Below are 22,390 nucleotides of genomic sequence, written 5' to 3' on the forward strand. Positions count from 1 at the left end.
CACCCTTATCCATACTGTACACATACATACACACTGATTCAGAGTGGTAAGAGATACTTTTATTTCTCTCATTGTCTCACTCACTCTGACTCACACATTACTTCACTGCACTATCGCTCCATTGTTCCATTGTGATACCACTCTGCAAAGCATTAGGAGCCGTGTGACTGAGCTTTTATCAAATATTAGGGCCGTTCAGATGGCTGATGTCAGCACTTTGCCGTGACCAGCAGACAAAAAGCCCTCTCTTTTTTTGTTGTTTTCCCCTCTCCTCTCTTCCTCACTTACACTTCTCTGAAAGCACAGCTGCAGTCATTTGTTACACCAATGAAAAAAAGGAAAGTTTTTTCCCAGGATTCCCTGCAGGGCTATATCCTACAGCCTTTTTGGGCCCTCCCAATGGAACAGGAAGCCTTGTGGTGTTGTCACATCACTGTTGTCATTTCTCTTTGTTATTAGATAATAGGTTCCTCCCAAAGGCACGCAGAATGGGAGAGGACCGGTCTCATGTGTCTTGTGTGTGTAGTGCGTGCGAAGACAAAGACAGATGGAAACATTGCTGCTGTAAACTTCTGCTGTAGTATGAAAAAGTGAATCTACTTTCCTACTTGAGTTACATTGTTCCTGTGCCTAATAGCAGAGCGCATGGTTAGCACATACGCGGCTGAGACATGCTGGAACACTCACACCCATGCTGTACATTTTTCCAGCAGTTGCCCAAGAGTATGAGAGATAACAGAACTATATGACAGAGCGCAGGACTCTTTGAGCTCATCTGAGCTTATCTTTCCAATTAATATCTGCCTGTGTGCCGAAGAGCAGGCTGCTGTGCGGCTAATGATCCGGATTACTGCTGCCTGCCACCCCGCCACTCCTGCTGCATGCTGGGAGCACAATTCCCTTCGAGGGCAGCGATCTGTCACCCATGCCCCTCCGCACATCCCCTCCTCCCCTTCAGGACCTGTGTCTCCCATCGTTGTTCAATAGGAGGCACGCTGAGCTCTAATGACAGATGCCTCACACCTCCCTCTTTCTCTTTCTCATCTGTCGCCTTGCTCTCCTGCAGTTGGGCTCCCTCCTCTTTCTGAAACTTTTTTAAACACACTACTGCATCACCAGACACACACTCTCACACACACACACACACACACACACACACACATACTCACTCACACCTCCATTCCTCCCTTCCCTCCTCCCCTCTATCATTTGAAGACGAAGGAGCATGGAGATGTCTCATTTACAACCAAGGTGGAAACGCACCCTCACCGTCACCTCCTCCTCCTCTTCCGTCACGGTGTGAACACTAATGAAGAAGAGATGAGTCCTCTCCTGTGCCCCCATTTATCTCAGCGGCCAAGGGACATGCACACTCATCCTTTCCTCTCTGTCTCTGCCTAGCTCACTCTCCTGTCTTACACTTGCTCTATCATCATCTTTAACGTGATGCAATGCTTTAATAGTAACATAATAATAACTTCATTAGCTAAGATGGTTATTGTTTTTTGGGAAGTATCATTTGAGTTAGGTCAATAGCTTTATGGCTTGCTCTGCTGCATCATCAAACTTTGGCCTATTATTAACATGAAATAGGTTGGTTCTCAGGGTGCCAGAAATCTGCTATCAGATATATTGAGTCTCTTTCCTTATCAAGGTATTCATAACTAACATTTTATATGTTCATATACCTGTATTTATACCATTTGTGGACTATTTTTGGTTTTAAGGAAGTGTAGAGACTTATACATTTAGATAAGAATTGAAACCTTTCATGTTCATCTTATAGCTCCAAAGTAATGTGGCTCCTGCACTTTTCCTCTTTTCTTTTCCCTTACAGATGACATTTTCAGCCAGTCCCTACTCCGACCCAGTCCAGGTTACAACAAGCATGGCTCAGGGGATGGAGCAACCCGAAATGTTGTGGGTTATGGGTCCAGTGCTGGCTGTGGTCCTCATCATCATCATCGTCATTGCCATTCTGCTCTTTAAAAAGTAAGAGGCTACTCTCCTCTGTGTTTGTGTGAGCTTTAACTGCAGTGACTCTTGTGATTGTAAGTTTCTTTTGGTTGCATCAGGAATGGTAATGAGACATGCTCCCCTCTGCCACTTGCACCAGGCTGCTCTCACCACACCAAACTGTAACATTCAATTTCCTTAGTTAAATATACAGTGTGACGGGAAAAGAACCAAAGGCGGATCGATTTGTCTTTCAGAAAATCCTCATTTCTCCCCTAAAGATTTTGGCGCAGTTGGTCTTTTTTAATAGTACTATGTGAAGTGTCAGATGAAATGGCAGCTGACATCGCCTCCCTAATAAAAAACACAGCTTGGCTGTCAAAAACCTTAGTTAGAGTGAGAAATGTGTTTTGGCCAACACCACTGGTCATTTCAAATAAGAAACAGAAGGCTTTAACACAGGGCTTAACTAAAAGCTCAGTCAATAGCTCTTAAAAGCACTTCAGCTGCCACCATTCAGCACATCGTGGATATATGCAGGCCAACAACTACTGCTGAAACGATTAGTGTATTTGTTTTATTTATTACGTAAAAAATACAGCCAAACATTTGCTGTCTTCTACTACGGGTACTACTAATATGTAGGGATTCGCTGCTTTTCTATTTATTTTTTTATTTTTTTAAATTGGGTATCGTTGGATTTCAGACTGGTCAACAATGGGCTCTAGGAAACAGTAATAGGCATGTTTCCTCATTTCATTATTTAATATATGTGATGATTTATTCAATTTAAATACAGTAGTTGTTGATTCATTTTCAACTCTCTACTTACTGTTGCAGCTCTATAATAAACATTAGGGTACAGCCTTTGCCCTGTCTTTAGACTATCTAGATTGAATTTACTTGATTGACTGATTGCATCCCACCTCTATCTAGTATTCTGATGACTCCATTACAAATTTTCCATTTCCCATTATACCTATTCTCCAGCGTGCCATCCACAGCCTTGCAGACTGCTGTGTGGCTGCCATCTCTGCCAGACTTAAAAAAGGGACTGGTTAATAATAGGCCTTGAGACAGCTCACTGCTGAGTAGCGCACCCTCTGTCTGGAAGCTCTTTCTCCATGTAGACACAGATCGACAGGAGGGACTGTGGGGAGGTGGCTGTGTGCCCTTTTCACTGTGGACTGGCAGTAAATGTGCAAAGCGATAATTACACTCTTGTTCAGGTTGTTATTGCTACCTGCATATTCGCAAAGACCAATATGAGCAATGATGAAGTTATTCTCAAAAGTCTCAAGCAAGTGTTAAGATTAGAATGTTAAGACTTTTTTACACTGTACTTCCAAGGTGGGCTTTGCATTTTTTGGAAGATCTGGATTTAGCTTTCTGAAAATAGTAAATAGAACAAACTTTGAGTAAATAAGTTATAGGTCCATATGGATAACAACTACCTATTAACCCCCCTCCCTCTCTTTTTGCCCTCCATGAAAGCAGCAAACAGGAAAGGTGGGTACTGTCACTGTCCACTGTATCAGTCGCAACTTCATCTCCACCACCCAGGTCCCTTTCATTTGTGTTGTGAAATGATGGTATTCATCAGCACTTTAGGGTTGAAGGGTCAGCTTCCTCTCAGCTCCGGCATTGCACAAAAAATTCCATTAAAAAAGAAATAAGAGGAAATATCTTTAATCTGATTTGTCCCGTTTTACAAGACATGAGAAGCAGCTGACTCTGCAGCACTTTATAAGTGGGGTCAAAGGAGCCCCCAGGTCACGTCCGTGTACCAGTGCATGTTCCACATCTAGTGCCAGTGATCCTCCTCAGATCATCCTGTCTACCGTGGTTTGTCTTCGTGCTGTGTTTCATTATCCAGTCAGTGTCAGTGCGCCCCTTCAGGACCAGCTCCGTCTGAATATGCCAAGGCATCACCTGCTGCTGAATGGGCCATTGTGAAGTAAATGCCAGATGGAGAAACTGCAGAAAAAGAAATGTTCCCATGTTTGAAGCTGACATTTTCCACCGAGACCCATTCCTCCACTTTTAGCCTTTTCTCCCCCTCTCCCTGCATCCTCCTGGCAGGAGTCTCAACAAAGGGCCCTGTTCTACCCTCATTAAGCACACCCTGTACTGCACACACACTCATACACTCACACTGTGTGTGTGTGTGTGTGTGTGTGTGTGTGTGTGTGTGTGTGTGTGTGTGTGTGTGTGTGTGTGTGTGTGTGTGTGTGTGTACTTACATTCTCACACGTCTAAACCCTCACTTTTAGCCTAGGATGAATAACCCCATTGAGATTGCTGCCATGTTTACTTTAACTCAGCACTAAAGTGTGATGTAGATTGGCATCTGTTTGGGTCAGAGGGAGAGATGAGGGGTGTTGAGAACAGATCGCAGATGCCCAACCCTTCCACCCCCTCCCCCAGACCAGCAGCAGCAGTGATCTCTGGGAATACCGGATACGGTCTGGCTCAGCTCTTGGCTGGAGAGGAAAAGATGCTTGTCATAGATTAGCCGTCACGCTGCTAGCATTAGCTTAAGCCCCTGCAGCATAAGATAACAGGTGGCAGTGAGGCCCAAGCCCCAGCGGCTGAGGTGGACTGGGTTAAGGCTGTGTGTGCACCACCAGCTTTATGTATTCTCACCACGCCTGGCTTCAACAGAAGGCACTGCTCCTGCCTAAAACCCATACTCGCCACTTGCAAATGGAGTGCAATGAGATGTGAAATTTCCACAGGGCGCCTTGATGCTTCCTTCCGCCCATTTCCATTTGCAGTCAGAAAGCTTGTGAATCTGCAGCTGTATCTGTGTGAGAGAGGTGGGAAAGCATACATCTGTGTGCCTATTTGTGTGTGTATGTCAACAGATGCTGGCTGTCTGAACATTTGAATACAGGCAGGCTGCTTTTTCTGTTACTCTCTCCACCTGATGGACAAAGCTACGGTTGACTGAGCTGAGCCAGTCCGAGCTGTGCGGTTCTGCTCTGTGCTGTGCTAGACTCAGCTAGTCCGGGCCTGGCAGCGCAGGTGCTGCCGAACTGGTCTAATTACTCAGTGTTGTGCCACCCAGCTGATGAGCTAATTACAGCATCCGCCTGTTTTCCTCTCAATCTGGAAAGCCAGTAAACACAATGTGTTGTTAGCACACACACACAGCGGCAAAAATCACACATCTAAATCTTTGCTACGCACGCTCATGTACACATACCCACACAGCAGCTGTCATCCATCCAGCAGCAAACAAACCCAACCTAGCCCACTCCAGGAAAATTATGGCGTTTCTTTTAAACACATTAAACTCCAGTTGGAAAAGTAATAGGGGTAATGCCCTTGTACCTAGTGTCTCTTGAACTGCTGGTCCTCAGAACTAGTTTTGAGAACCATTAACTATTCTATTAACCTCATTAAATGGGCAACACAGTGAACATGTGTGCATTTCCTTCACTCTTCCTTCCTTTAGTAAACATAAAGAGGAAGTATTGATGTCATTCTTAATTATACTGTCATTTTCATTTAGTTATCCTAAAGAATTGATGGCTTAGTAATAGCTCTTGTATCAGGCATGTAGGTGGTGTTGGAATGATGTAGTTAACATCTTACTGTCTCTTTCTGACACCTCAGGAAGAGGGCGTCACCCTTACCCAAAGATGAGCACTCAGGTGGGGTAAAAGACTCCCTGCTGGCAAACTCCTCTGACCCTGTGGAGATGAGACGACTCAACTACCAGACCCCAGGTAATTAGCAAAGGTCTTACAATCATCCATTTAGCTTCATATGGTAGAATTTGCTCTGCTTTCCCTCAGAAACTGCCCTAAAATGAATTTCTATGTTCGTGTCATATGGGATGGGTGGTAGTGATGGAAAGATTCAGTTTTTGACAACTTGATGGTTTTATACTAACAGAAGTTTCAAGTCATTTATTATCAAAATGCACAACAATTATTTAACAAGTCAATGAAAATCTTGGGGCTTAGGCTCCCTCCAACAGTGCTAATTAAAATGATTAAATTGGAGTTAATTAAAGTTGGTTGTGTGGTGATTAAAATACAGTGCAATGTCAACATTATACCATCCATCATAATTACGCCTTGAGTGTTGGCATGAACGTTATTTACAAGTTGGAAACATAATCCCTATATGACATGAACACGTAGTCACATTGTATTGTGTGGATGTCTATACAGTACTAAGCCTGGCATTTTAATCAGGTGTGCAGGTGTGTTGAGTCAGTGTTTCTTTCATTAAAAAAAAGAATGAAAAGTGTATTCAGCCTTTGTGACTTAGGATTTGAAAGGCCTTCATTCCAAAATGAAAATCCTCCCTGAAATGTATCAGATGATCTTATCTTCTACACTGAAAGGAAACATCTAAAGGTGACTCATACCTTTTAATAGTGTTTCTTAATATCTTGTATACTTTCAAATGGTAGATATTGCATTTTGGAATGACTTTTCTTTTTTCCAACCAAGCAATCTACCCCTGCCACGAACACCTGCCTTTTCTTTTGATGGATCTCTTGTTTATTAGTGTTTTGTAGCAGGTGTTGCTGTATGAAATACATGTGTCCTGCTTATTTTGTAATTTATCCTCAGGCTGTAAATCTGACCACTTCTAAAAAAAGAAAAAAAAAAAATAGATCAATAAGAGAAAATAAACAAATCATGCTCACCATCATACTGGATGGTATCACTGGAGTCAGACTGAGTGAATTGAGATTCCATCCATGCACGGTGGTGAAGTGGGGGTGGGGGGTGGGGCATCAGCCTTCTTCCCTTTTCTTCCTGATCGGCCCCCAATCCTCGCTCCTCCTCCCTCTGTGAGCTCCTTTCATTCCCCCTAGCTGGTAATGAGTCTTGCTGCCTCTGATGTCAAGGTGAGCCAGGCGGAGGGAACAATGGAGCTGAGAGAAAATGTCAACCCTGGCGCGCACACATTTGTGTGTTTTCTGTGTGTGTGTATGTGTGTGTCCCTTCTCATGGGTTATTAAAGATCCCATTCGACGTACACGCAGACACACACACACTGACATAGACACACACACACACACACACACACACACACACACACACATTCAGCCCCTTTGAACCCCTGCAGAGGAATTAAGCCGTGCTGCCTCTCTAAAAGAGCCCTGTTCTCCCGTCCTCCCACTCCACCTCTTTCCTCTTTTGTCTTCCATTTCTCCCTTTAGGGTAATCTCTCTCTCTTTCTCTCACTCTCTGCCCCCCCCCCTTCTCTCTGCGTCAACATTTCTCTCCTTCTTTCTCTCCCTTTCCACCTCACTGTTTTGCTTCAAGAGTGGCGATTTTTAAATAGCACCAAGGCTATGTCTAGCGCGTGAAAATGTGTGAGATTCCAAGGCTGAGCTGAGCGAATATTGAGCAGTCCATTCCTTTGTCCCCTAGCTCTTTCTTTCTTTGATTTACCTCTGGAAGATGAATATTCCTGCTCTGATTCTGATTAGTGTTAAGTGGTCTAGCCGATTGCAGCTCATGTCTCCAGCATATTGGTTTGTTAAAGAGACCTTGGCTGAACCTTTTGGCACTTCAGCAACTGGCTTGTGGTTTGAACAGTGAACCAGATTAAACCTGGTTTATCCTTGCCATGTCTTGTTCACATAGTATTTGCAAATACCTAACAGATATCACTTGTGTTTGACACTCAAGCTAAAGCTTTAAGTGCCATTTAAAGAGTGCAATTTACAGTAAGCAGTCACAGAGGAGTATTTTAATGTGCAATGAGGGGATATTAGCGCAGTCACTGGTGCATGCACTTTTATTTTACCTCAACATAAAGTGGTTTAGATCACCTGGCAAAACTTGTTAACAACCTGTCCATTAGTAATACTAATTAGTACTTTGACAATTATAATGATGTCATAACTGATTTCCATCAAAATGGTGGGCAAAACAATGAAAACACTCCTAAGTTGTAATAAAGTGAAAATGCACTTAAACACTGAACCTGCAGTGCCCTGTACTCAGTAGTGCAGCTCACGCTGAGCAGTCACAGGGGAGTGTTTTAAAGTCAGGCTTTGTTTGCACTTCTGTTTAACAGCCTAGACTACACTACTTGAATTGTCCTGAGAGGGCAAACGCCACCAGCTGCGCACTTCCAACTAACTTGAAAGGCTATTTGCAGATACTGTTTGGCCGTGGTCTGATCCTGAGCCTTCCCCATTGATTGAGTGTTCTTCTTCCTCCCTCCTTCACTCTCCTCTCTCCACAGGTCCCAGCTCTCATCGCTGCCCCAACACTCCAAGTTAGTCTGCTCTCTCACCTACTGTGTACTTCCCACACATGTATTCTCTCCTCCTCTCTCACTTGATCCTGATCCCATTTCCCCGTTGCAATCCTGACAGACATCACAAGCCCACAAGCTTGTAGCCTGTGGTGCTCCAAGGATGCAGCAATGTCCTTTCTTTGGCTTTGAACCTCCCACAACAACTTTTTGGTGCGGAAGCAGTGGATTAGATGGTTTCATGGATAGTTGAGCAGTGCAGAGAGTCACTCTTGCTGTATTAGCCTTGTTATCAACGGCTTCACTCTCCATTTATCCAACAACATGGTTGTAAAAGAGCTGGGTGAACACACACAAACACATACACACTGATGTTAATGTACTCATAGGTCCCTTGGTTCGATAGTATTAAATTAGTGTAATTGGTCAGGTCTCATCTTGTGCAGTGGCCATAGTTGCCAGCCATTAGCATTACATCAATGAGCTTGTAGTAGTCACTCATTTGAAAGCATTGGCCCATGAGCACAAATGTTAATATACCGTATATACCTAAGTGTGTGATCTCTGTGTGTAACTATGAGACTATAGTTTATATGTTAGGTTAATGATGTTCAGGTTATAACTTTAGAGCCTCTTCATGCATCGCATACAGTTAACTTTTAACATATAATGCAAGTTCCCAGCAATCCGTTTAAGTACTGAGCCTTGCCAAGTTCAGAGGCACAGGGGGAATTTGTGTCGGTAGATTAGCAATAAATCATCCAATAACTCGACGATGAGAAATCTAGAGTGGCAAGGGGGTTGTTTGAAATTAATCCAGCCCAAGCGCTCCAGGCTGGGCCAAAAGATAGTCTATTGTAGTGAAAGAGATTTTCAAAGAAATTAGTTTTGGCTGGTGACCAGTCAGTTTTTTTCCTCTCCAGAAAGTGACAGTGTGACTGATTTGTAGAGACTCGTGGGTTCTTGCTATGATCCCACCTCTGCCACCAATTGAGCGTTGTGGAGTTAGAGCGATGTCTGCCTCCTGCCTTCCTTCAGGAGCATGCTCACCCAGTCACTCATGTGCATCGCCGTGCCAGCCCCACCTCTGTCTTCCTCACTTAGCATGATGAAATCACCAAATGTCACCAGCCTGTTTCAACTTGTGCGCTCTCTCTCCTCTCTGCTCTCTCTTCTCTCCCTCTCTTCATGCATTGTTGAACAAAGTGCACTCTCACCGTTACACAGCCACCTCATGGTCCCTCTGGCAGACTCACTCACCCTGTGGTCCAAACAGTGTTTGTGTAAGTCGATGTGCATGTCTGATGTAGCAACAGCTAGATCTCACTCTTTTCTTTGTCTCTTCCCTCTTCCTCTTCTCCCTCTCCCAGGAATGAGGGAGCACCCGCCCATTCCTGTCCTTGACCTTGCTGACCACATAGAGCGACTGAAGGCCAACGACGGCCTCCGTTTTTCCCAGGAGTATGAGGTAGGAGCCATGCACTAATGCTGTGACAGTGTTTCCATCTCTTCGAAGCATATGAACGTGTTTCTTTGTTAACGTGTCCAGAAGGAAGTTTTGTGTTTATGCCTCTCTGATCCCATATGCATGTATTCTAATGGATTATGGAAGAGTTCTTTCACAGACATTCTTCAGTCATTTTTACAACTCTATTACCAATCCCACCAGGAAACCAACACTTAACATTGAATGCTGCGAGATGCTTTTTCACAAAACTAGCAGGTGGCGAGTTGCTTAAGCAATCTGTCCGCGTCTTGATGTTTCCCTGAAGAATGATATTTTGCAGGCGGTCTCCCCGATGCAACTCGGTGAGGGATTATCTCTTGTCAGTGTTCTTCCTCAAAAAAAAAGAAGGGGGGAGCGAATTTGCATTTAAAGTGGCACATAGTTGGTTTGGGGACAAAGCGAGGCCAGATGAAGAGGAGAGGCATCCTTGAATGCAAAAAAACAAGCGCTGTCTTTTATTTATTTGCTCTGAATGTTCAATCTGTTTTGTCTAATTTGCTCTATTCCTCACATTGGTGAATTCAACGAGGCTGTTGATAATGACTCTAGATCTTTTTTTTTAACCTTCACCTAATATGTTATGTGATTTCCTTTGTCTACTTGGTGTCTGGAGTCTGGCTTACCGAAAGCTTACCTTCTGTTACTTCCGCTATCTATTATGGAAGGTCACCATTGTAACATCCAGGGCTTAGCGCCACCCAACAGGATTCTGACATGTTGCTAAAGCGTGCAGTTGAATCCTTCATTTAGATTTCATCCATGAGTTTTTCTCAGTTGTACTCTCAGCTGAAACCAATGCATTCTCATATACAGTAACAGCCAGGTTGTAATGCCAAGCTGAAACTGTTTTAAAGTGGTGTTGTTTCAAGTTCATGGTCATTTTGGAGGATCTAGTCAGTATTTCTGGGAGTAGTTTCTCGTATTTTGTCCACCCCCCTCATGTCAGTGAGGGTAGACTACAATAGAATAGTCTTGTAAGAAATCAGGCCAATTCAGTCCAAAGATTCGATGATAGAAGATGGTACACCGTCTCGTTGCATCGGTATAAAGGCTTAAAGGAGCCTTTTTGTATGAAAGTATATTTAAAAAAATGTCATGTGATTCATTAAGAAATTAACAGTTAACTGGGGAGATAATTAGGCCTTGGTAAAAAATATGCACTCAATTAAGTACTTTCTTGTATTGCTCAGTGCCTCTCCAGCACATCACTCTCCCTGACTGTTGAGTTAGTGTAAACGAATCAAGCCAGGGAAGTGGCTTATATGACTGCAGGCAGCCAGACCGGCCCGATTCCCTCTCAGCACTAGTCATTCCTAGCCAGGGAAGACCCCCTCCATGGCCCGGCAGATGGCCGACCATCTCTGTGCCAGCCAAGACCCTGTGGCAGAGCTCACAGCGCTTTGTCACAGTCACGTTCGCCGGCTGCTCCAGTCACGCCTCACCCCAAGGCACAGAATTTGTAGAGCCTTCACCATTTTCTCTCCCTGATGCTTTAGATGGCCTGACCCTTCCTTTATCAGTATCGCCACTCCACATCCGGAATGAGCGCACTGGGTAATGAGCAGAATTTGACAATCAGGCATCCTGCAGCTCCCCCGGACAGTCTTTTTTCTTGAAGGAAGCACTATCATGCTGCAGTCGTCATAGCATCATTATGTTCATTTGAAAGCATTTCCAGTGTGTCAGCGCAAACACCTTGGGTGTTTGCTTCTCACCTCTTTCCACCATCTCTAGCTAACTTGTTTGCTAGTTGTCATCAGTCTAGTGTGCTTGCTGTGTTCACTCAGCTCTGAAATGGATATGACATGTTTTGACTGCAAATGAAATCTTTCTCCTCATACTGGCAGGCACAGAAGGAGGAAATGGCATTCCTGAGCTCATCAGCAGCAGTAGGCCTTTACCCACATGACTCTTAGTGCTGATTTGGAGCTGCAGTGGAAGATTTTGTTGCATATGAGCACTCTACGTTTTTCACATCTTGTTCAGTAACAAAAAGCATGTAAATGGCTTTCTCTGAAAATAGACTTTGAGTCTTAATTAGCTGATGTATTTATGTTCATGCCATATTTATACCTATACCACTCCATAGGACAACAGTGAGAAGCAAATAGAAGCCAATTTGCTGTACCAATGATTTACAAATTAACCGACAGTGTCACGATTGTTATAGTAAGGCAAACCAGGTCAGCCTCTTGTGTGGCTTAGGACCCCAGACAACAACACAACACCAGGAAAAGCTCACCATTTTATCCCCTAATCTCCACTCTCTTCAGGCCTCACCTCGTGCCCTTTATTTTGTCCACTATCCAATAATAAGTATTATTATTATGTTTGAGCTGTCACATTTTGACACAAGATAACGTCTAATTATTAAATGAGTGCTTCAGGCACGTTAAGTAAGTGACGGAATTTCGTAGGTGTCGTTCAGACTCATGCTGGATTTGCGGGGCGAAAGGTCTGGGGAATTAGTGGACGTGGTTCCGATCTGAGCTGAGGGGGATCGATTCAGAATAACAAGAGACTCTGTGACATTATCGAGCCCAGGGATGGGAGGCCATCACATATCTCCCCAAATCAATATGTATGCAGTCTACTGTCGTCTTAACCCAAGAGACAAATGACGTAAGAAGGAAAGGGCCAGAAACAACGATAGGATGAAAGGGAGAGACTGAAACAAAAATACAAGATAGGACAGAGCAACAGAAATAGGAGGTGAGAAAAAAAAGAAAGAGGATGAGAAGAATCATGGTTACTGCAAGAAGTCATGCATGTGACTTCTCAGAATTAGGTAATTCAATTGGACATTCTTAAAGGGAGAGGATAAGTGTTTGTAGTTGGCTGCAAGCTTCTGCAAAACCTTTACTAATTTCTGTCAATAGATCCCGCTAAATCCTACACACTGCTCTTTTAAATCACCAAAAGAGTAAGAGTTAAGATTTCTGCTTCATTAGCATTCAAGGCATCAAATGCCGTGCAAATAATCAACCTGTTAATGCGCCAACAGTAGCTGCAGTGGAGCCAGCAACATGGATAGCTTGAGTCTGCACAATCTCTTACAAAAAACACTTACCTGTAGCCCTCCACTGTGGCTTTTCAAGGAGACATGATGTTGGTTTATGTTCCATTACTGGCTTTGTTGTCTATAGTATACTGTGGTTTAATGGTTGACAGCAGACAGTAGGGCAATTGTGCTCTATATCCTTACTCTCCTGACTCCATTTTATCAATGTAACCCTTTTTTTTCTTTTGTACTTTTCTTTCTTTCTTTTCCTTTTGTCTGTGTCTCTCTGTCCATCTTCCTGTCTGTTATTCCCTGCCCTCTCACACAGTCCATTGATCCAGGCCAGCAGTTTACTTGGGAGAACTCCAACATGGAAGTCAACAAGCCAAAGAATCGCTATGCAAATGTCATCGCCTATGACCACTCTAGAGTTGTGCTCACCTCTGTTGATGGTAAGATCTTATGTAAACACTAAACCCCTCAGATAGCCCTTGACCGAAGCTGACATTGTCTGCGACCTCCTTCACAAGTACCAAGGACATTTTGTATGCCTGCAGCTGCTGATTTAGAAATCCCCAGTTTAATCACAAAATAAATGATGATGTAGATTGGAAAAGCACTGTGCATTTTAACAGATTTATTATCCTTTTTGATTAAAATGATTCAGATCTTAATCTAATCTTTTTCAGAGCAGCATTATTAGATCAAATAAACCATACTGTGAATCAGATCCTTACTTCTTGTCTTTGTTGCAGCCGTTCCAGGCAGTGACTACATCAATTCAAACTACATTGATGGCTACAGGAAGCAGAATGCCTACATTGCCACACAGGGGCCACTGCCAGAGACACTGAGCGACTTCTGGAGGATGGTGTGGGAGCAAAGATCCAACACTATCATCATGATGACCAGACTCGAGGAGAAGTCACGGGTAAGGAGAAACAGTGTTATTTACTCTAAAACACTGACAATCCCTGACTTCATTCCATAACAGTTGATTTTCCTATAATGTAGCAGTTTGAAATACTGCTTTGTGTTTTTTAAGTTTACGTTTTTTTAAGTAGGGTTGTATGAGGTACTTTTCTATAGCCATTGAATTACCTTCTGGAGAAGGTAGGAGTACCGGGACAAATGCTAAGCAATGCACTCCTGTGAACGAGCAACACCTATTTTAGCCACCTTTAAAGGGCCAGTCTAATAAACAGTTTATGTTTGCTATATTTATAATATTTTCGCCGCTTTACCTTGCCTTCAGACAGCCCTTTCTGACTTGCCCTAATTAGTTCCCAAAACAACCAACAGGTGGCCTCTATGAATCTACAGAGTTGCAATACTAGTAGGCAAACAGATTCCTACTAGATCTTGTGTAACTTGAGGCCATTGAAGTCAACAGTATCAAATATATCAGATAGTGTTTGAAAGTTGAAATGTGGCCAGAAATGGAGTTTCCTGACCTATATATGTATATATTTACGTGGCTCGACACCAGGGAAGTAATGTTGCACCCAACAAAGCCTGAAGGCATATAGACACTCGTTCTTACTTTAAAGTAGGATTTGTCAGCCTGATCAAAGTCACAAGCACTTCAAAGGATATTTTGGTTGTCTGTGGACAGCACGGCTTCATGTTGCTCCTCTTCTCCTGAGTCTTCAGCAATCTCTAAAAACTTCTCCTTGGATTTCTTCTAAATCTGTTTGTGAAGTCAAACTGCACAACAGCTTTTTTGCCATTCTCAATTTTCCCTCCTGCTGTTTGTTTGCCACTAACTGGTGAGGTTAGCATGGAAATTATGCATATGATGACAACATGTGCATAGTCTCGACTGAAAATAAATTATGAACATATGCAGTGTAGTTACATTTAGATTTTTAAGGCAGTTCTATTCCATTCGTTATTTAAATACTGAGTTCAATACTTGATTCTACATGTTTATTTTTGCAACACCATAGACATCAAGTTTTTCATTTGTTTTTGCACTTTCTGAATTAAGCTCTCGAAAACTTCTGCATTCTGAAGAAAACTGTGAAGTTTGAGACAAAGAAAGAGGGTTGCCACCCCAACAACAACCATGCACTCCTAGAAATACATTAAAGCGAATAAAAGCAAAAAAAAAAGGAGCATAGGCAACTTGAGATTCAAAATTGGGATGGGTTTATTTAATCACCATCACAAAATCATGCTCAAGAATTCCTTGGAGGAAATATACCTGCATGGAGCCCTGCCAGTATGTGGTGCTTTATTGGTGTATTCATCCGGTGCCCTAATGAAAGAGAGTCCCTAGATGAAGACCTGGAAGTAACAGGGATTGTAAATGAAGGAGTTAATTTCCAAAAGTGCTTCAAAACGTCCCATCATTTGTTTTAATTTTGAGCTATCGAGGCAATCAATCATGTAGGCAAATTGTGGGCACACTATGTCTTTTTGGAACAGAGCTCATTTATTTTTACCTTGGAGAATATCTGCAGTGTTAATATGCTCGAGAAGATGATTTTTATTACACATTCAGTCGATCTTAGCAAGGATAAACACATCCTTACAAATACCTTTCCATATATTTAGTGTGTCTGAGTGGCAATTTCAAAGCTCTGTGATAGATGAACAAGCTCTCCTGCTTTGATCTCGGACTCACGAAATCACCACACCACAACATAAGGAACTTGAAGAGAAATGAAAGAGCCTCTCAGTCTGTCCCCACCTCCTACACACATTTGAGAATCAACTGGCTTGCCAACTCCATGCAGAGAGACGTAGAGAACCAAACCCGCCTTTTACCAATGGGGGTGGAAACATTTTTTTTTGCCCAATTATGTCAGGGTACCTTGAAATCTTTAGTATATCATCATGAAACAGTTTGGAGCTGGAGTTTGCCAACCAGGAGAAGGTGTTTAATTACACTCTTAACAGCTAAAAAGAGCATGTAGAGTTTTAATCTGTATTGCTGACATTTCCACTATTGAAAGAATGTTTTGTGTGAACAGCTTGAAAAACATTATTTTGTTTTTAATTACTCTTTGAACACTTGTATATAAATCACAATTACAACCTCGGCTACACAGAAGTACATTTTGATCTACTTACAATTAGCAGTATGTGTGTGATATTAATGTCTGTCACAATTTTTAAATTACTTTTTACAATACAATATGAGGCATTGAATTAATTGAATTGTTTCCTCATCAGTCAAGAAAATTGAAATGATTTAATGTCTGGAACTGTCCTGAAAAATTGCAGAGACTGCAAACTGTGTCAGACAAACAATGTTTGCAAGTTGATAATGAATAGACATTTAATAAAACAAATCATAACATAAAGCTTTTTTAATTATTTCTGTTATATCCTTTACGTATATATGAATCCTCTACAGTCTTTGTCTATTTTCTCTCACATATGCACACAGACATGCACTATAACTCCGTCCACAGTAGGATTTCTGTCAAAAGCAAATAATTTGTTCCGTCAAAGCATGTTTATTTAATTAATTTGTTGTCACTAATGCTGGTTATTTACTTCAAATTATGTGCCATTATGTGTGTTACTATGCAACTTGTGGTTGGTCAGCATGGATGTATCAATGGTGGTGCGCTTCAGTTGACTCTGCCACTGCAGAGTCCGTTTTTCTCTACAGCAAGCAAAAGAGAGGCATGTTATCCATTGTTCCTGCTTCAAGCGGTTATATGCATTGATACATCTATATTCGTAGGGATGGGTACCGAAACCCAACATTAAACAGGCCTTTGTGATAAATTAATAAAGACAGTGAAATTAAGATAAGCTCCGACGTTACTCTGCAGAATCTCCTCTGCTCACTGGCGTCTGAGCTACTCCAACTACGCTCGTTTGCTACTGTAAGTGCAATAAATACTTATAATCAATACACCTGTTCAACAAGCACAAACATGTAGAAAAGCTATATTTCAATCTCCTCTGCCTGCAGTCTTCAGTCATCCATCGCCGCACAACCTGAACCGCGGTTCAGAGAGACATTATTTCTCACCAGCAACAATGCATATGGTGAGTGGGTGAACCTCATACCAGACAGACAGATTTCTTATGTCAAACAGCAGGCAAAATTGAGCTTCTTCTAGCAGTATCGTTAGCAGTTAAAAAAGCACCCTTAATGGTAGGCAAGGACCCTATAAGGTCAGGACTTGAAGTGAGACCATGTGAGATTTTGTCTGTGTGTGTGTGTTTGGGGGAGAATATGCCACCCAACCTCAGACAACACAGAGATATTCATTACAGTGGTGACTGCTAATCCATATGTTTGTACTGCAAGCGGTTCCCCATTACTCAATTGAGTTTCCCCTGTAAGGTCTACCGCTGCCTTTGAATAAGAGCTGTCACCAGCGGAGGTGAGAAATGTGAGGGGGTGAATTTTAGCGCATTTTGTTTGTCAATTTGTACCAGCTCGCTGAGACAGCCACGGTGCTTCCAAATGTCAACTCGGTACTGCAGTATCAATATGATTATCTTATCCGCGCCACATCTTTTCCTTTCATGTTATCCAAATCAATAGCTGCAAGTCCTTGTCCCTTGTGGTTTGCATTTGCTCAGTTGTATGTAAAAAGGGAGTTGAGCAGACTTTCGGAGAGTCTATGAAATGAAATTCTGCCCACACACAAATTGTTAAGGACTGTTTTAACCAAACAATATTTTAGTCTTTAGTCTTGAAAACGCCATCCGCAGAGAATCGACTGAGCCCAGAAGCAAGACCTATCAGCAGGCTCTGCCGAGCTTTTGGATAATTATGTGACTCATCACTACTAGAAACTTGCAGACGATTGTCCAACTGCATGGCCTACTTTTCCCTCCAAATTATTCAGAATGTGGCAAAGGCCAGTCTGTCATTTTTACAGATACAGAGTAAAGCAAAGCCACTCTGTGTCAGTGTTTGGCCAATCTTTAGCCTCATTCCAAGTAAAGTTTGTTCTGAGCACATACGTACTGTATGGAGCCAGGTGGCTGGACCTGCTTTCCCTTTATAACAGGCAAACTGGCATTTAGACACATCTCCATCCACAATGCAGTGCCCAATCATCACAAATACGCCAAAAGCATACATGACAAAGGCTTGACAACCACCCAACAATTATCTAATTGAAAATGATCACAGACCAGTAAAAGACAAAGTGGGCTTTTTAATGTCCTTTTGAAGCCCGCTTCTAATGCAGACACACATGGATGCACATTCACATGCTCAATTCACTTTCATTTTAAGCAGATACAGGACCTGACTCTGAGTCTTCAGTTTTTTAATTAGGCGATGGATAAAGCCTTTGATCTGACCTCTCTAATGTTCCCTCCTTGTTAATCAGTGTGATCCTACAAGCCTCTCACAAACCTCATAGTGGATGTAAGTGGCAGTTCTCTCCTGACAGTGTGCCCTCTCTCTCTCTGCTTTGCCAGGTGAAGTGTGACCAATACTGGCCGTTGCGGGGAACAGAGACTTATGGAATGATCCAGGTCACCATGCTGGACACTGTGGAGTTGGCCACTTACAGTGTTCGTACTTTTGCCCTCTACAAGGTACAGTAGTACATCTGTACACACCTGGCATTAGAATGAGTCTACACACGCATCCTGAATGACCGCTTTTGATCGGATCTCACTTTACCCACTCTGTATGAAAGTAAACATGTACATAATTTACATTTGCATATACAAAAATACATATGTTTAAAAAAATGTAGTTTGTTTATAGATTTTAGTCGTTGCTCTCACATGATTCAAACATTATTACAGAAACATGTGATGACTAATAACAAAGCGCCGCCTACACTCTGTGTGCCGATGGGCATACTTTTTTCCGCCTGAAGGTGCTTTGTGTATTTAATACGTTCATATTTTAATTCACATTTTATGAACCTGAAAAAAAGGTTAATGCCTACTGGCAGTTCCCAGGGACCTCTGTGCCGTTGACACTGCCGCCTTTTCCAGGCAACCGTGGCACACAGAGCTCCAGGGAGCCAGAGTTAAGAGCAGGCAGGCGTGTGCCAGATCTGTGCAGAGCACCGAAAAAAAAAACAGACACATCCCAGTATGATAATACATCCAAACACACAATTCACTCTCACACTTTTCTGGTTACTGTGACATGAGAAATACTTTTAAAATATTAATGTTTAAAGAAGTGGCCTGAATACAAAGAGCTACCTGTAGCTCAGACGTCATGGACAAAGCCAGTGAATGACTTCTTAGTTCCACTTACAGCTGAGTAAGTGGTCCTTCAGTGTGGCCTGGGACCCATATTTGGACAAACTGCTAAAATATTGTGGCCATATACAGCCCAGACCACCTCCCAATGAGCTTAACGTGTCCTGAGTGCATTAATACCTGGAGCTGTCCACTTGTGATCATATCACTCAGGACAGATGTTAATGCCACATCTGAATGGGACCATAGTGAGCCCTGCTCCTGAAGGAAATATTCACTCTAGGTAATTGCAGTTCATCATTATTGGGGTCACATTTAAAAATGTCATTTTTTTATTTTTCTGAAGACAGATAAAGGCCATTACCACTGGAATCGTTTTTTCACTGCTGTAATTGGTTTTTAACATCCAAGATTGGTCTCTTGTTCTCCAAAAGGCAATAAAATGTTTCGGTTTTTCACTTTGATTCATATACTTCAGTGCCATGATGACTGATGTGTCCTTTATTTCTCCTCTTCTCGTTCTATTTCCATTACTTATAATTTCTTACATTGTTATAACTCCTAATTAAATGCAGCAGTCTCCAGCTGGAGCAGTTTCTATTAGGAATGATGACAATGCCAAGAAACAGTTTTTGAGAAACTGCTGAGTTCAATTCCAAAATTGTACCCTTTATCTATACTAACACATGATCACAGCCATGAAGTAGAACACATTAAATACTGCTATCAAAGTTCTGAGTTAACTCGAGACCTTTGCTTAAAATAGCAACATTTCTGAATAAATCACTCATGCTTTTCAAATTGCAGCTGTAGAATTTCAGCTCTCTTTCATCAAAACAATGTGACCTTAACCTATTCAAAACATTTTTTTTACCAGCATGACAAGTTTATTTGAAAAGAAAAAAAACCCAGTCAATTACAATTTACCACCTAAGCGCAAACCTTTCTACTTTACTGACTCCTCTGACTCTCCATACAGAATGGCTCCAGTGAGAAGAGAGAGGTGAGACAGTTCCAGTTCATGGCCTGGCCAGACCACGGGGTGCCAGAGTACCCCACCCCTATCTTGGCCTTCCTACGGCGGGTAAAGGCCTGCAATCCTCCAGATGCAGGGCCCATGGTGGTCCACTGCAGGTGGGTGTAGACTGGAAAAAGCTCAGGTTATGTGCATACATTAAATGCTAACTGTCACCATCCCATTTATTTATTTGAAATGGCTTGTTTTCTTAATGGATGGAAGGATAAGTTTAGACAGGGTGGTATTCTTTAAGCAAAGGTGAGTGCCAATACACCATGAAGGACATCACACGCAGCAGAGATGTTGAAATCCTGTATTTGGGTTCAACACCTTTTTTCTCTTCCCCATGAATGTGCCCTAATAATTCTGTGTTGGGTATCTTCCAGCCAGTCTAGAAGACTCTCAGGATGCCTCTACAATTGCAAACATTGTGCACAGTCTGCAGCAACAATTTCATGATGGTTCAGTTCATGGGCTCTGGCGTGTAAATCAGCTAATCTGGAAAGCAAAATGTCCAGTTTTAAGGCTTCAAGCACAGAGATCGTAATAGTACTGCAAAACTCATTTTACAGTACACACTTAGACTCATCTCATTCTTTTGATTTCCATGCCTTTTCTGACCACATTTAAATGAACACACATATAATCCCATACCATGTTAAGTTGCATTTTAATACACATGTATAGTGTGTATAACACAATTATGGCATACACAGCAAAAGAGACTATTATACAAATTAGGTTTGTGAAAATTGTGTTCTACAAAGCTAATTTGTATCTCGAATGATAAATACTCTTGCAAGATATATTAAGTTATTACCATAATGATAAGAGAGTTGGTACACTGATAACCTGTTTTAGGACTATTCTTATTTCTTTACATGTCTACCAATGTGTTTTTTTACTTCGTCGATCTTGTTAGAAGAAGAAGAAGAAGAAGAATTGACTTTATTAGTCCCGCAACGGGGAAATTCGATTTTTTTTTCACTCTATTATTATTTTTCATGATACACACACACAGGCCCGAAATACACACACATGCACAAACAGGACCTATATACATGCAATTAATGGAGAGATGTTAGAGCAAGGGGGCTGCCAGTGACCAGCGCCAGCAGATGGGGGTTCGCTGCCTTGCTCAACAGCACCTCGGCAGTGCCCAGTAGATGAACTGGCAAGTCACGGCCAAGTCACCTATGGACTGAGCTACTGCCGCCCCAAAAATAAGGAAAGCTTCACGAATTTGCGTGTAGTTTATAGTAAAACATAAAGTTATTTACAAGTCATCTGTCTCTCTCCATCAGTGCTGGCGTGGGCCGGACTGGCTGTTTCATCGTGATCGATGCCATGCTGGAGCGCATGAAGCACGAGAAGTCTGTAGACATCTACGGCCATGTGACATGCATGCGTGCCCAGAGGAACTACATGGTCCAGACTGAAGACCAGTACATCTTCATCCATGAAGCACTGCTGGAGGCCGCCACCTGCGGCAACACTGAGGTTCCGGCCCGCAACCTGTACGCCCACATCCAGAAACTCACCCAGCCCCCACCTGGCGAGACGGTCACTGCCATGGAGTTGGAGTTCAAGGTGACTTTCTCACACCTCAGACAAGTTTTACCTAAGGCTCTATTTGATAACTTTTTATTGTAATAAAAACTGTTTTACCAGTGCTGCAATTGAGTCCTATAGGATGCAATGAAGCATTTAACTTGAGAAAACACATCTCAGAAGAGCTTTTTCTGATTTATAGTGCACTGGATAGTTTGAAGGGTTGACGTTGTAACACTGTTCAGGAAGTGAGTTTTTATTAATATTAAACGGAAACTAGAAAATTTCTTTCTGCACTCTAATCAGGAAGCATCAGGCTGCAATGCATTAAAAGGGCATCAGACTGCACTTCTGAATTCTGACTTTCTGTCCACGATGTCGCTACTGTGCCGCTGTGATCACATAGAGGCTTAAGCATGTTTAAAATAATTAATTCACCAAATAAACCAATGCGCAGGAATTAGTCTCTGTGACATTGGTGCTGACACATCTTAGCAGCTACAGTAGCACTGATATGAACACACATGTTTCAGGGACAAATGGACCAGAACAAACACACATTAACACACAAACACATCAACACACCTACACTTCGAGAATTACAAAATGACTGACACTAGCACATTTACGCAGCTGGTGTTCAAGGTGACTTGCAATCACACGCACACACACACACACCTTCTGTCAATAGCCATCGACTGTGATGTTATTACACACTTTCCTCCCAGCGCGGCTCGCCCATTAGCCCTCTTATGACCATGATCCATTCTGTTTGAAGTGATAATAGCATCGACACTCCTGCCAGCAATGGAGAATGAAAGAGTGAGAGAATGATTGCGGCGTATGGGGGCCACAGCCTCCATGCCCACACTGTCTGGCCACAACACACACAAAACCTCCCGGAGTACCATGACTGTCCATACACACTCCTGTACTGTCCATCTGTGCTCTGTCCACTGCCAGCACT

At 42.4% G+C, this 22,390-nt stretch overlaps 1 protein-coding gene across 3 annotated transcripts in view; it reads left to right on the forward strand.

The window, feature by feature from the left end:
- Window positions 1-22,390, forward strand: part of LOC310957627 (receptor-type tyrosine-protein phosphatase F) — a 166,785-nt gene that overhangs the window by 133,928 nt on the left and 10,467 nt on the right. For all 3 annotated transcript variants that reach the window (XM_083928273.1, XM_083928272.1, XM_083928274.1), the window contains 8 exons: window positions 1,838-1,992; window positions 5,578-5,690; window positions 9,564-9,661; window positions 13,030-13,153; window positions 13,457-13,632; window positions 18,108-18,227; window positions 19,834-19,988; window positions 21,177-21,462. In XM_083928273.1, the coding sequence (XP_083784399.1) occupies window positions 1,838-1,992; window positions 5,578-5,690; window positions 9,564-9,661; window positions 13,030-13,153; window positions 13,457-13,632; window positions 18,108-18,227; window positions 19,834-19,988; window positions 21,177-21,462 (1,227 nt within the window). The remainder of the gene's footprint in view (window positions 1-1,837; window positions 1,993-5,577; window positions 5,691-9,563; window positions 9,662-13,029; window positions 13,154-13,456; window positions 13,633-18,107; window positions 18,228-19,833; window positions 19,989-21,176; window positions 21,463-22,390) is intronic.

This window comes from Echiichthys vipera (assembly GCF_963691815.1).
Source record: "Echiichthys vipera genome assembly, chromosome: 15".
Lineage (NCBI taxonomy): Eukaryota > Metazoa > Chordata > Actinopteri > Perciformes > Trachinidae > Echiichthys > Echiichthys vipera.